This window comes from Lactuca sativa, chromosome 6 (genome assembly GCF_002870075.4).
Source record: "Lactuca sativa cultivar Salinas chromosome 6, Lsat_Salinas_v11, whole genome shotgun sequence".
Classification (NCBI taxonomy): Eukaryota; Viridiplantae; Streptophyta; class Magnoliopsida; order Asterales; family Asteraceae; genus Lactuca; species Lactuca sativa.
The window spans coordinates 169,676,214-169,686,957 of NC_056628.2; the positions used below are offsets into that span (position 1 = coordinate 169,676,214).

A 10,744-nucleotide genomic window follows, 5' to 3' on the forward strand; every position below is an offset into this window, starting at 1 on the left:
GTATGTTGGGCTGAGAATTGGGCCCGACAATCTATCGGCTGGAAATATAAATATCCTAATTTTTTCTCTCAACCTCTCTAATGACTGCAGATATATATATATATATATATATATATATATATATATATATATATATATATATATATATATATATATATATATATATATATATATATATATATATATATATATATATATATATATATATATATATATATTATTTAGAACTCGTAGTCATTTTCTTTTAAAAAAAAAACAAAATTATTCGAGGGTATATCGTAGGTGGGCGCAAAGCAAAGAGCAAATCGCAGAAGGAGCACTGTTTAGAGAAATCTAAAAAAACATTTTATAGATATTCATTCTTGGCAGCAGGAGCGGAGCTTCAACATTTGATTTGGGGGCCGGAAGTATAATATGTATAAAAATCGGTGAATAGGGGGGACCATGACCAAAATTTTCTATTTTTAGGCCTAATATGTACAAAATTAAAGTAGAGGGACTATATGTAACAAAAAAAAAATCAAGAGGGGGGGTTGGACAACCCCTTTGCCCCTATAAAGCTCCGCCCCTGAGGCCATGAGCCGGTAATTGGGCTAAAATCGTTGCTTAAGAAAATAATTCGTAGCTAAATTTATAAATTTCTAAAGTTTTAATGATTAAATTGCAAAATTTACAAAATAACATTGTTTTTTTTTCCGAAAAATGTAAAGCAATGGCTATTAAAATATTGAAAAATGTTAAGACTTTAGTGAAATTATCCTTATAAAAATTGCTTTTTAATAGTTCATACAAAAAAAACATTCCTTTTTTTTTTTTTTTTTTTTTTTTTTTGAGAAAAATAACATATTTTGCAAGATGTTATTGTATTTATATGTTGTGAATTCATGAATCACTTCACAATATTTTTGAACTTTTTTGAATGTCTTTTTCCGGCAAGAATAATTTCACAAGTTTTTAAATTTTTTGTAATTGGTTTATTACGAGACAGGTAGCCATTTTAATTATTGACCGACAAAATAGTCGATTTGTATCTATTTTTGTCTTGTCATTATCCATTATATGAATGAAAAGGTAAAATAGTAAGGTAACGATTTTTTAATTTTTTTTATAAACTTCAACTTATTCATGAGTGAATTTAGTCCTCCAAATTCTGTAAAGAATCAAATGTGCAGCTTGCTACACCTCCAATGGCTGCAATCACCTTCATCTTACACCTCTTCTTTCTCATACCATTTCTGCAAATCAACTATTCCCATTCTCAATCCCTTCGTTCTCTACAAACTCTATTTACCACTTTCAATGCACGAGGTACAAGTAACTACTGCCCCAGTAGCACCAGCAGCAGTGTCGCCATCAACCTTCCTACATTAATTCCAAACTCATCTTTAACACTCGTATGCTACAACAACATCATCACTCAACTTCACATAACTGGGGATAACAACAACAGATTTGACCATGAATACCTCTCAACTGAATCTTTCTTTTACACCATTTCTGCAATCTTCCCTAACTTGAAAGTCCTCTCTTTGGTTTCTCTAGCCCTCGATGGTCCTCTACCTGCTTCTGTTCTTGCTAAAACAGTTTCTTCTTTGGAAATCCTCAACATTAGCTCAAACCATTTCCATGGCGACATACCTTTCGAGCTTTCTTACTTAAAAAACCTTCAAACCCTGGTTCTTGATCACAATAACTTCTCAGGATCCATCCCTGATTGGCTTGGTAACCTCTCATCCTTGAGAGTTTTGAGCTTCAAGAACAATTCACTTAATGGGTCTTTACCTTTTTCACTCTCCCGATTACTCTCTCTTCGTGTTCTTGATCTTTCCAAGAATCAGTTATCAGGTGATGTCCCAGTTGATTTCAAGAATCTAACGAATCTTCAAGTTCTTGATCTTGAAAGCAACCAACTTGGACCTAGTTTTCCAGTTCTTCATAACAGGTTGTTAGTTCTAGTGCTAAGAGAGAATAGATTCAGTTATGGCATTCAGGGGTACGATCTACGTTCGTTTTTCCAGCTTCGAAAGCTCGATCTTTCTTCAAACGAATTCAACGGGCCTTTACCCGATTTCTTGTTCTCCCTCCCTTCCATTTCGTATCTCAACTTCTCCGGGAACAAGTTCACCGGAAAGTTATCAGCGAACGTTTCATGTAACGACGAACTGGTGTCAGTGGACTTGTCGCTCAACAGATTCACCGGAGAACTGCCGACATGCATGCAAACATTAGAGAACAATAAAAGAGGGAGCGTTTTATACGGATGGAATTGTTTATCAAATGTCGACAAGAAACAACAGCATAATGATTCGTTTTGTCATAACGAAGCTCTAGCTGTTATGATTAAACCTCCTGTAAGTGGGGATGATGGTTCTTCCAAGTCGTCGAAGGTTAAAGTGGTGGTGGCTTCGAGTGTTGTTGGGGGTGTTGTGATCGGAGGAGTTGCAGTGTTTGGCGTCGTCTTGGTTGCGATTAGGAGCGAGTTTTTTGGTGGAGGATGTGCAGCAGCTACACCACAAATTAGAGTTTTAGTTGAAAAGATTTCACCTGCTTATACCATTAAAATGCTGACTGATGCAAGTAAGACTTCGACCCCTATCTTCCTCTGTTTTCATGAATCGGATCTATGTGGTCTGTGGTCAAAATCCCAGAAATTAGGGTGTGTACTGTTCAAAAAACCCAAACCAAATAAAAACCAAAAAAATGAAGCGGTTTAATAAAAAGAACGGTTTATTTTCTGAAAAACCGAAATTTTAGGATTGGTATGGTTTTTTTTTTTTTTTTTTTTTTTTATCTGAAAAAGTTTTGTTTGTAAATACAAATTTAGAACTTTTATTTTATACCAAAAAAAAAAACTCATAATATAAAATCTATTTAAATAACTTTTAACTTTTATAATTGATATAAACTAACACATTTAAAAAATTTATGATTAAAGTGTTAAACTGTTTTTTAGGGAAGAGACGGTTGAACATGTTATGATATCACCAAGAAACCAAAACAATATTATAAAGAAAACAAATTCTAGGTTTTTATTTTTCTCTGTAGGTAGGTCATTTTAATTTTACATTTTTGACATAAGTTTTACATTTTATTATTTAAAACTATAAATTTTGTTCCAAATATGGTCTATTTCCCCCCCCCCCCCCCCCCCCCCCCCCCCCCCCCTACAAATTCACCTCATTCTTTTTACAAGTTTACTGTTTGTATAACTTTAGTTTTAGAATTTATTAAACATTTGTAATAATATTTTTACACGTTTTATAATTTTTCATACAACAATTTTATGATTTTTTTAAACTTTATTTTTTTTATTTAAATATAAGATGTTTTACGAAAAAGAATATTTCTAAATATTGTAAAAATGTATTAAAAAAGTTTTTAGAAAGTTTTTTTACAAATATTTACACAATTTTTTAAAAAAATTTCACAAAATTTCTTTGAACTTTTTAATAATTCTTTTATAACACTTAGAAACTTATAAAATATTAATATATTGCATTAAAAAATTACAAAATAATTAAGTTTATAACATTGCATTAAAAAATATAACACAAGTTTTTTATTATTATTATTATTATTATTATTATTATTATTATTATTATTATTTTGTAAAGGTATGTAAAAAATTCGTAAATTTTTTATAAAAAGATTTAAAAAAGTTTACAAAAGGTTGTAAAAATATATATTTAAAAAAAGTTGTATAAAAAATTAATTTTAGGGTGAATTTATAAAAAAAATTTGAACCATATTTGTAACTAACCAAACTTTAGGCAAAAAAGCATAAAAAAAATTAAAAACCGGATGGAAAGTGCCAAACTGGTATAACATGTGGAAACACCAAATAACTAGTTTTTACCAAAAATACTCTCAAACTCAAACTGAAAATAAAATGGAACAAAACCGTTTGTATGTATTACATTTATGAGTTCTTTATATGCTTAATTATATGACATATTGCTTAGTTCTATTGAACCTAGAAACTACAATCGAAAGATAACGAGTTTTTTTGGTTAGAAACCAAATTTATTTGGCTTGAAAAAGTGCGGAACGAAAATTTTTGATACGGACATACAAACATTGTCAAAATATATTTTATATAGTTATCTTATACTAAACATTAAAAAACATGATACTATCTTTTTAGCCGAGTATAATAATATAAAATATGTTTACAAATAACCTTTTTATATATATAAAAAACAAACTTTTTAGGGATGCTTAAATACCCCACCAAGGCACCAACCTTTTTATATATATAAACAACAAACTTTTTAGGTCCATTTAGCTCCATGCTCACCTACGGTAATTTATACTAGAACTAAAATAATGTCAAATCTTAAAACCTTCTAAATAGGAAATGTCTGAAATCAGAGTCCCAAATGTAGGACTCCTAATAGCAATCTATTAACAAACGAAATGATTAAATGCAGGATACATTTCAGAGACAATGAAGCTGGGAGCAGTTGGAATTCTGGCATATCGAACTTATGTTTTGGGGGAGTTGATTGAGGCCACAAATAACTTCCATAGATCAACTTGCATGGGCGATGGTTCTCATGGCCAGGTAATTGGTTTAATGAAAAGCAGAGACATTTTGATTTTAAATATAACAAATATGAAATTTGGTTATCATTTTAGTCAAACTGTCCTTTTTAATTAAAACAATTCAACTCAAAATTAATATGTTGTATGTTGTATATTCCATCAGCTTTACAAAGGCCAGCTTAACGATGGAAGTATAGTTGCTATTAGAAACTTGAAATTGAGAAAGAGGTGTAGCATCCAGAGTTATACTCGACAGATTGAACTCATATCTAAACTCAGGCATCCAAACCTGGTCAACCCCATCGGTCACTGTTTTGAACGCCACACAGACGATTCAGCCATCATCCATGGCGTCTTTCTGGTTTTTGAATTCGTCCCAAACGGAACACTCAGAGCCTCCCTAATGGGTCAGTATTCGATTCCCTAAAAAAACAAAAAAGAGACACTTTGGTTTTCAAGGCGAAATTAACACTATTCTATTAGATCTTATTTTCCGATAAGAACAGTGCTTCCAATCACCATAGCTTAAATACCCTTTTCGGTTTTCTCTTATCTTTGTGTCTGGTAATCTCGTTGTAGAATTTTTTTCAAAAACTAAAAGATTCTTGACGATATTTGAAAATCAGTTCGATTGACCCGAAAAGTCAAACCCACAATCTTGAAGATATTTACTAATCTGAAGATTAAAATGACAGCCGGACAGAAATTCTCCTGGGCACAGAGGCTTTCAGCTGCTATCGGGATTTCAAAAGGGATCCAGTTTCTAAACACACGGATAACTGCTAAACTATTTCCAGACAACCTAAAAATAACCGACGTTTTGTTGGATCAAAATTTTCAAGTGAAGATCAGTGGCTATAATCTTCCTTTGCTACCAGAAACTAAGGTATATATGCCTTTCCGGTGTTTCAGTACTCATGTAAGTAAGTTGACGATGTATGTTAGAAGAAATTAAGGTACGATTTTCTACCGCAGGTGTCTGCTGGACATTCTGCAACCAGATCGAGTGAAAATCTTGGAAGAAGTAAACGGTATTAATTAATGTTTAATTAACGTTTAGTTAATGGAGTCAACGTTCATGGCATGCATCTCTGCTTATGAATGTTTTTCTTTGACGTTTATACAGATTTGAAACGGAGGAGGATGACCATGATCATGTTTACGACATGGGAGTAATCATGCTAGAACTCATCTTAGGAAGGGCCATCGATTGCATAAGCGACATAACTATTGCTAAAGATATGGTAAGTTGTATTGTATACCAAGCTATGTGACTATATATATATATATATATATATATATATATATATATATATATATATATATATATATATATATATATATATATATATATATATATATATATATATATATATATATATATATATATATATATATATATATATATATAGAGTTAGGTTCAAATGTTTTCACTATCTATTGTGTGCCTGTATGATTGATTCTGAACCAATCATTTTAGTATTATTTTAAGAAAGTAATTAATGCATATTAGATGCTGAAGATGTAATTAATACCTATTATATCTTCAACATGTAATATGCATTAATTACTTTCTTAAAATAACTAAAATGATTGGTCCAGAATCAGTCATACATGCACACAATAGATACTGAAAACAAAATAACCTAACCATATATATATATATATATATATATATATATATATATATATATATATATATATATATATATATATATATATATATATATATATGTTGATAGATGTTTGGAATTAACGTCAAAACGTTAAAGTCATGCAAACTTTGTTTTTTGTTTACAGTTGCATGTAAGTCTGGTGGCGGATGAGGTAGCTCGAAGGAGTATCCTGGATCCTTTGGTTCGTAAGGAATGTTGTGATGAATCTTTAAAGACATTAATGGAGCTTTGTCTAAGATGCATGTCTAAGGATCGACCTTCCATTGATGATGTGTTATGGAATCTAGAGTTCATAGCTCAGGCCCACACCTCATCAATGGAGGATTCGATGAATAATATTCAAACCTCAACAAACGAGAAGATGAATAATATTCAAACCTCAACAAATGAGACAATCGTCTCTATAACATAAATAGTTGAATAAGTTATTATCACATTTGTAATTGTTTTGAAATTCGTTGTACTTTTGTGGTTATGATAGTGATATCTAGAACAATTAAAGACTTAATTAACAGATTTGTGTGTGATTAAAACTTACACATTTGGTACTACACCAAGAAATTTGCTATGACGAATTGAGTTACATCAAAATCTTCACATGTTTACGCATGGAAAATTGGTTAAATTTCTGAACTTAACAATGCAGAGAATATGATTAACTTAATAATTTGCGTAGCACAAGTAAGAATGGATCAGATGCAATGCGAGCAAACTTAATAAGTTCTCCTTTCTGAAGTTGCTTTAAATAAAGGACCAAAACACACATGAGTGCTGCTTATTTGCCTTGTTGGTTATATGATATAGTTGCATTAGTTTGAAGATTCACTCAATAATGTAAAGAATAAAAACAAGTTAAGCTATAACGGATTCAACTGATGCCGTACACTTTCTTATTCGGTTTACAAAGCGCATTCGGTTTACAAAACGCAGACAATATAATTAAACCTTTTGGTTTCAAGCAACCAAATTAAATCTCCTACATTTAGGATTAGACATTTAGTGCATATGACCAATCCTGAAACACAGATGATCTACACACATAAAGAAGTAATATTTAAGAAGGCTAGATACCAATGAACGCCTTTGAATCCACTTAGAAAGTTTCAGATACACTATTGTGGAAATGGGATGTCAGAAAGATCCTCTCTGTAAGGAGCATTTGTCAACTCTGGTCTTCTATTAGCATCATTTCCACTTTCCATGTTATCCTGAGCAATAGGGTTGCCTTTCGATGGCTCAATATATGTAACCACAACATCCTTACGCAACATAAGGTAGATCACTGAGAGAACATAAGCAGCCATGACTGGGAAAACTAATATTGCAATAAACACATTAGCCACTTTTGGCCAAGTGCTATGGATTAGCCAATCGACAAATGCAGTGCTCAAGTAGTAGATGTTGATGCCAATTATTCCAAGTCCTAATGCCCATGAAAAAAGAATGATCTGTAGAAGAAAAATAAACGTATTATAAATGAATTTCAGGTATAATCCTGGATTTATGAAATTAAAACTCACAAATATTGAGTTCTTGTGAGGTCCCATTTTGGTGCTTGAGCTACTGAACTTGAGTAGTGGAATGAGTGCAAATGGAAGTTCAAATGACAGTATCATCTGCAAAAGATCCATATTCCATACTGACATTAAAATCCAGTTTCAATGAATCATGGATATGCTACATATAGAATGAAACTTTAAAGATGGAGTCACATACAGATGCTATTATAATTAGTCTTCCTGCTCCAGAAGGCCCACCAATTATTGACACTATTAGACTCGGTGTGATGGCGATGCATCTTGTTACCAAATTCCTGAGCCATTTCCTCATTTTTAAGTCCAAGAAACCCTAAAATAGCAAATAGTTCATGCTTAGTGATTATCAATATCAAAAAGTATCTGCCAAAGGGGAATGAATATTACAACCCAAAGACCTCTCATAACCTACCGACATAATGAATTGTCCAGCATAAGTGCCTGTGATTGTTGAACTCTGACCAGAAGCTAACAGTGCAATTGCATAAAGAGTAGAGCCCGACTTTCCCAAAACATTCTGTGTAGTAAAAATTAACCGGGGTTAATTAATTATGAGAATTTTTGTGAATGTTGTTGGTATAGAAGTTATAGATTTAACATCTTATAAGCCCATACTTTTAGAAGAAATGAAGCTGAGTTAAGGGTGAGGTCGTTGCAACGATCCATTTCATCGCTTGGTAGGTTTTTTTCTGAGCAAACAGTGCCAGAAACAGCGATCATCGAGACGTTGATTAAGAATGCTACAAAGAGAGCAATGCCACTTTCTATCAGGAAGTATCTGCATGCATCCTGTAATTCAAAACATCATCATGAATAGATAAGAACTTGAGTTCCTCTTTCGAGAAAAAGATTCCAACAACATTATATCATGGAGGGACTTACATTGATGCCACGAACTGAAGTTGGTATCTTCCGAGTAAGAACAAGAGCCGAATGGAGAAACAAGTTATGCCTATTAAAAAGGGTGAACTTTATGTTAAGTGAAATCAAATTACATTTAGGGAATTAATACAAATGTATATGAGAAAGAGTTTTTTTTTTGGGGGAGTGGGATATTACGGCATGACAAGGGCACCAAGTAGAGCAATGGCATCACCAGTGGCGCCTTGACCACTAAGTTTAGGAATGAACATTCCCTTTAGCAAATCACCAGCTGGTGGCTTCACATAGCTCATTTCTCCAAAGAAACAACCAGCCATCAGAAAAACTAGAATAGCTATCAATATTTCAAGCTTCCTCACCTATGGATTTATGAAACCAACATTAATTACATGTGTTGTCATATATATAAGGAAACACCAACTATGAAAACATCCAAAGAAAACGAATCATAAATGAAGTTCTTACACCATATTTTTGGAGGCCAAGAAGGAGGAGGGTGCTGAGACCAGTGAGAAGAACTCCAACCCAAACTGGAATCTTGAATAAGATATTCAGTGCAAAAGCTGTTCCGATCACTGAAAACATCAAAAGAAAACGAATCATAATAATATAAAATAAAAAAAGTTAAATCGTATATTCACATCAGTTTCGTGGATAAGATTAAAAATTAGTACCTTCAGGAATATCTGCTGCAATGACTGCAACCTCAGCTAGCAGCCACAGACAATACTTGACAAAGATAGGGTATTCAGCCTTACACAACTCTGATAAATGTTTCCCTGAATAACAGAATAACTAAACTTTAGATACTTATCATTATTTCTGGATATATAAACAAATTCATAGGTCAAGTTCAGTGTACGTCTTACCAGTGCTTACACCAAGATTGGCAGCCAGAGATTGAATAACAAGTGCAAAGATTAGCCCGATTAAAATCACCCAAAGTAGCTGAAAATAAAGATTTTTTAATGATCAAAGTGGCCATTTTTTTGAACTAGAACTATGGAGGTTTCTTGGAAAAAACGTTTACCTCGTATCTATGGTTGGCTCCTGCCTGTAAATCGGTTTCCACTGCATAAAATACATTGATAAGTTTATAATGAGGATTAAGATATATAAGCTACAATGAGATGTTGAGAAATCAAAACTTACTGTTGCCAGGATCGAGATAAGCCAATGACACTAGGAAACCAGGGCCAACAAAGGAGAGAAAACTTTTCCATCCAGGTTTCTGCAGATTATGTTTATCAAATTATTCAAACTGTTAAAACCTCAAACATATGGTTAGATATCAATTTTGAAATTAGAAAGCAGCCAAAACTTTGAGTATTTCATGATGGAGTTCATTTTTATTCCAAGAACTGAAAACCACATGTACATTAATGTTTGTGAGAATTACCTGATCATGGTCGATATCTTTATGGTCATCAAAGTCTTTGGAGTTAAGAACAGAAAGATCAACAGCTGAAACACGATTGCTCCCTCCTGTAACTCGTGGTTCATGCTGCAGACTTGCCATCTCTGTCTCTGTCTCTGTGGGGATGGAGACTCTATGTATGTGAACAATCTCAAGTATGAACAGATATGATGGTAAAGCCTTGGATTGAATATGCTACTTATACTAGAATTCTGCAGATAATTCATGGCTACTAGATTTCAAGTTCAAAAGTTGCTTTCAGATTTTGGTCATGTCCATGCCGTTTGCATTAAAAAAAAGACGGCTGCTGAGTTCAAGTTATAAAGGTTGCTTTCAGTTTGTGGCATGTCCATGCCGTTTGAATTAAAAAAGGATTCTGAACTTCTCCCTAACCCAGTAACGCCCTCCCCTTCCACCACCTCCCGCCGCGAGACACCTCTTCAGCTCTTCTATTTCTTTTTGCCGCCTGCCTTTTTCCTTTATCCACGTCTTTATCCACTCTATCACCATCATCATATAAAGGTTCCCACATCGCTCCATCTCTCTCGCTCTCAACCCCTAATCCTCACTGGAAGAGACGACAGAGCCGATGCAGAGATTAGGAAGAGACGGAAGGAAAATCAACATCACCGTCACCGACACTACCATGACACGTCGCCGCCACCGCCCAATGGTTTTACGGGCAAGTC

General features: G+C 33.2%; 2 protein-coding genes across 2 annotated transcripts; one reads left to right on the forward strand and one right to left on the reverse strand.

Moving 5' to 3' along the window:
- The first annotated feature begins 992 nt into the window (after positions 1–992).
- Positions 993–6,772, forward strand: LOC111895710 (probable inactive leucine-rich repeat receptor-like protein kinase At3g03770). Its single transcript, XM_023891785.3, has 7 exons — positions 993–2,577; positions 4,431–4,564; positions 4,709–4,952; positions 5,241–5,431; positions 5,521–5,576; positions 5,672–5,789; positions 6,346–6,772. Exons 1-7 carry the CDS (start codon positions 1,188–1,190, stop codon positions 6,631–6,633), a joined length of 2,421 nt encoding a protein of 806 aa, XP_023747553.1. The 5' UTR covers positions 993–1,187; the 3' UTR covers positions 6,634–6,772.
- Positions 6,773–7,056: 284 nt separating this feature from the next.
- Positions 7,057–10,321, reverse strand: LOC111895720 (metal transporter Nramp5). Its single transcript, XM_023891796.3, has 13 exons — positions 10,038–10,321; positions 9,791–9,869; positions 9,669–9,709; positions 9,508–9,586; positions 9,313–9,417; positions 9,104–9,213; positions 8,816–8,997; positions 8,639–8,708; positions 8,372–8,545; positions 8,169–8,273; positions 7,938–8,069; positions 7,742–7,837; positions 7,057–7,669 (listed from the first exon to the last, which is right to left on the reverse strand). The coding sequence occupies exons 1-13, from the start codon at positions 10,155–10,157 to the stop codon at positions 7,334–7,336; spliced, it is 1,629 nt and encodes a 542-aa protein (XP_023747564.1). The 5' UTR covers positions 10,158–10,321; the 3' UTR covers positions 7,057–7,333.
- Between the last annotated feature and the right edge of the window lie 423 nt (positions 10,322–10,744).

Excerpts from the sequence above, each read along its gene's own strand:
- LOC111895710 (XM_023891785.3), top strand. The coding sequence starts at position 1,188 with ATGGCTGCAATCACCTTCATCTTACACCTCTTCTTTCTCATACCATTT. Across the intron at positions 5,577-5,671 it reads AATCTTGGAAGAAGTAAACG|ATTTGAAACGGAGGAGGATG; the intron begins GTATTAATTAAT and ends ACGTTTATACAG. Across the intron at positions 5,790-6,345 it reads TAACTATTGCTAAAGATATG|TTGCATGTAAGTCTGGTGGC; the intron begins GTAAGTTGTATT and ends TTTTGTTTACAG.
- LOC111895720 (XM_023891796.3), bottom strand. The coding sequence starts at position 10,157 with ATGGCAAGTCTGCAGCATGAACCACGAGTTACAGGAGGGAGCAATCGT. Across the intron at positions 9,214-9,312 it reads TGCAGCAGATATTCCTGAAG|TGATCGGAACAGCTTTTGCA; the intron begins GTACTAATTTTT and ends TGATGTTTTCAG. Across the intron at positions 8,709-8,815 it reads CTTGGTGCCCTTGTCATGCC|GCATAACTTGTTTCTCCATT; the intron begins GTAATATCCCAC and ends CCTTTTTAATAG.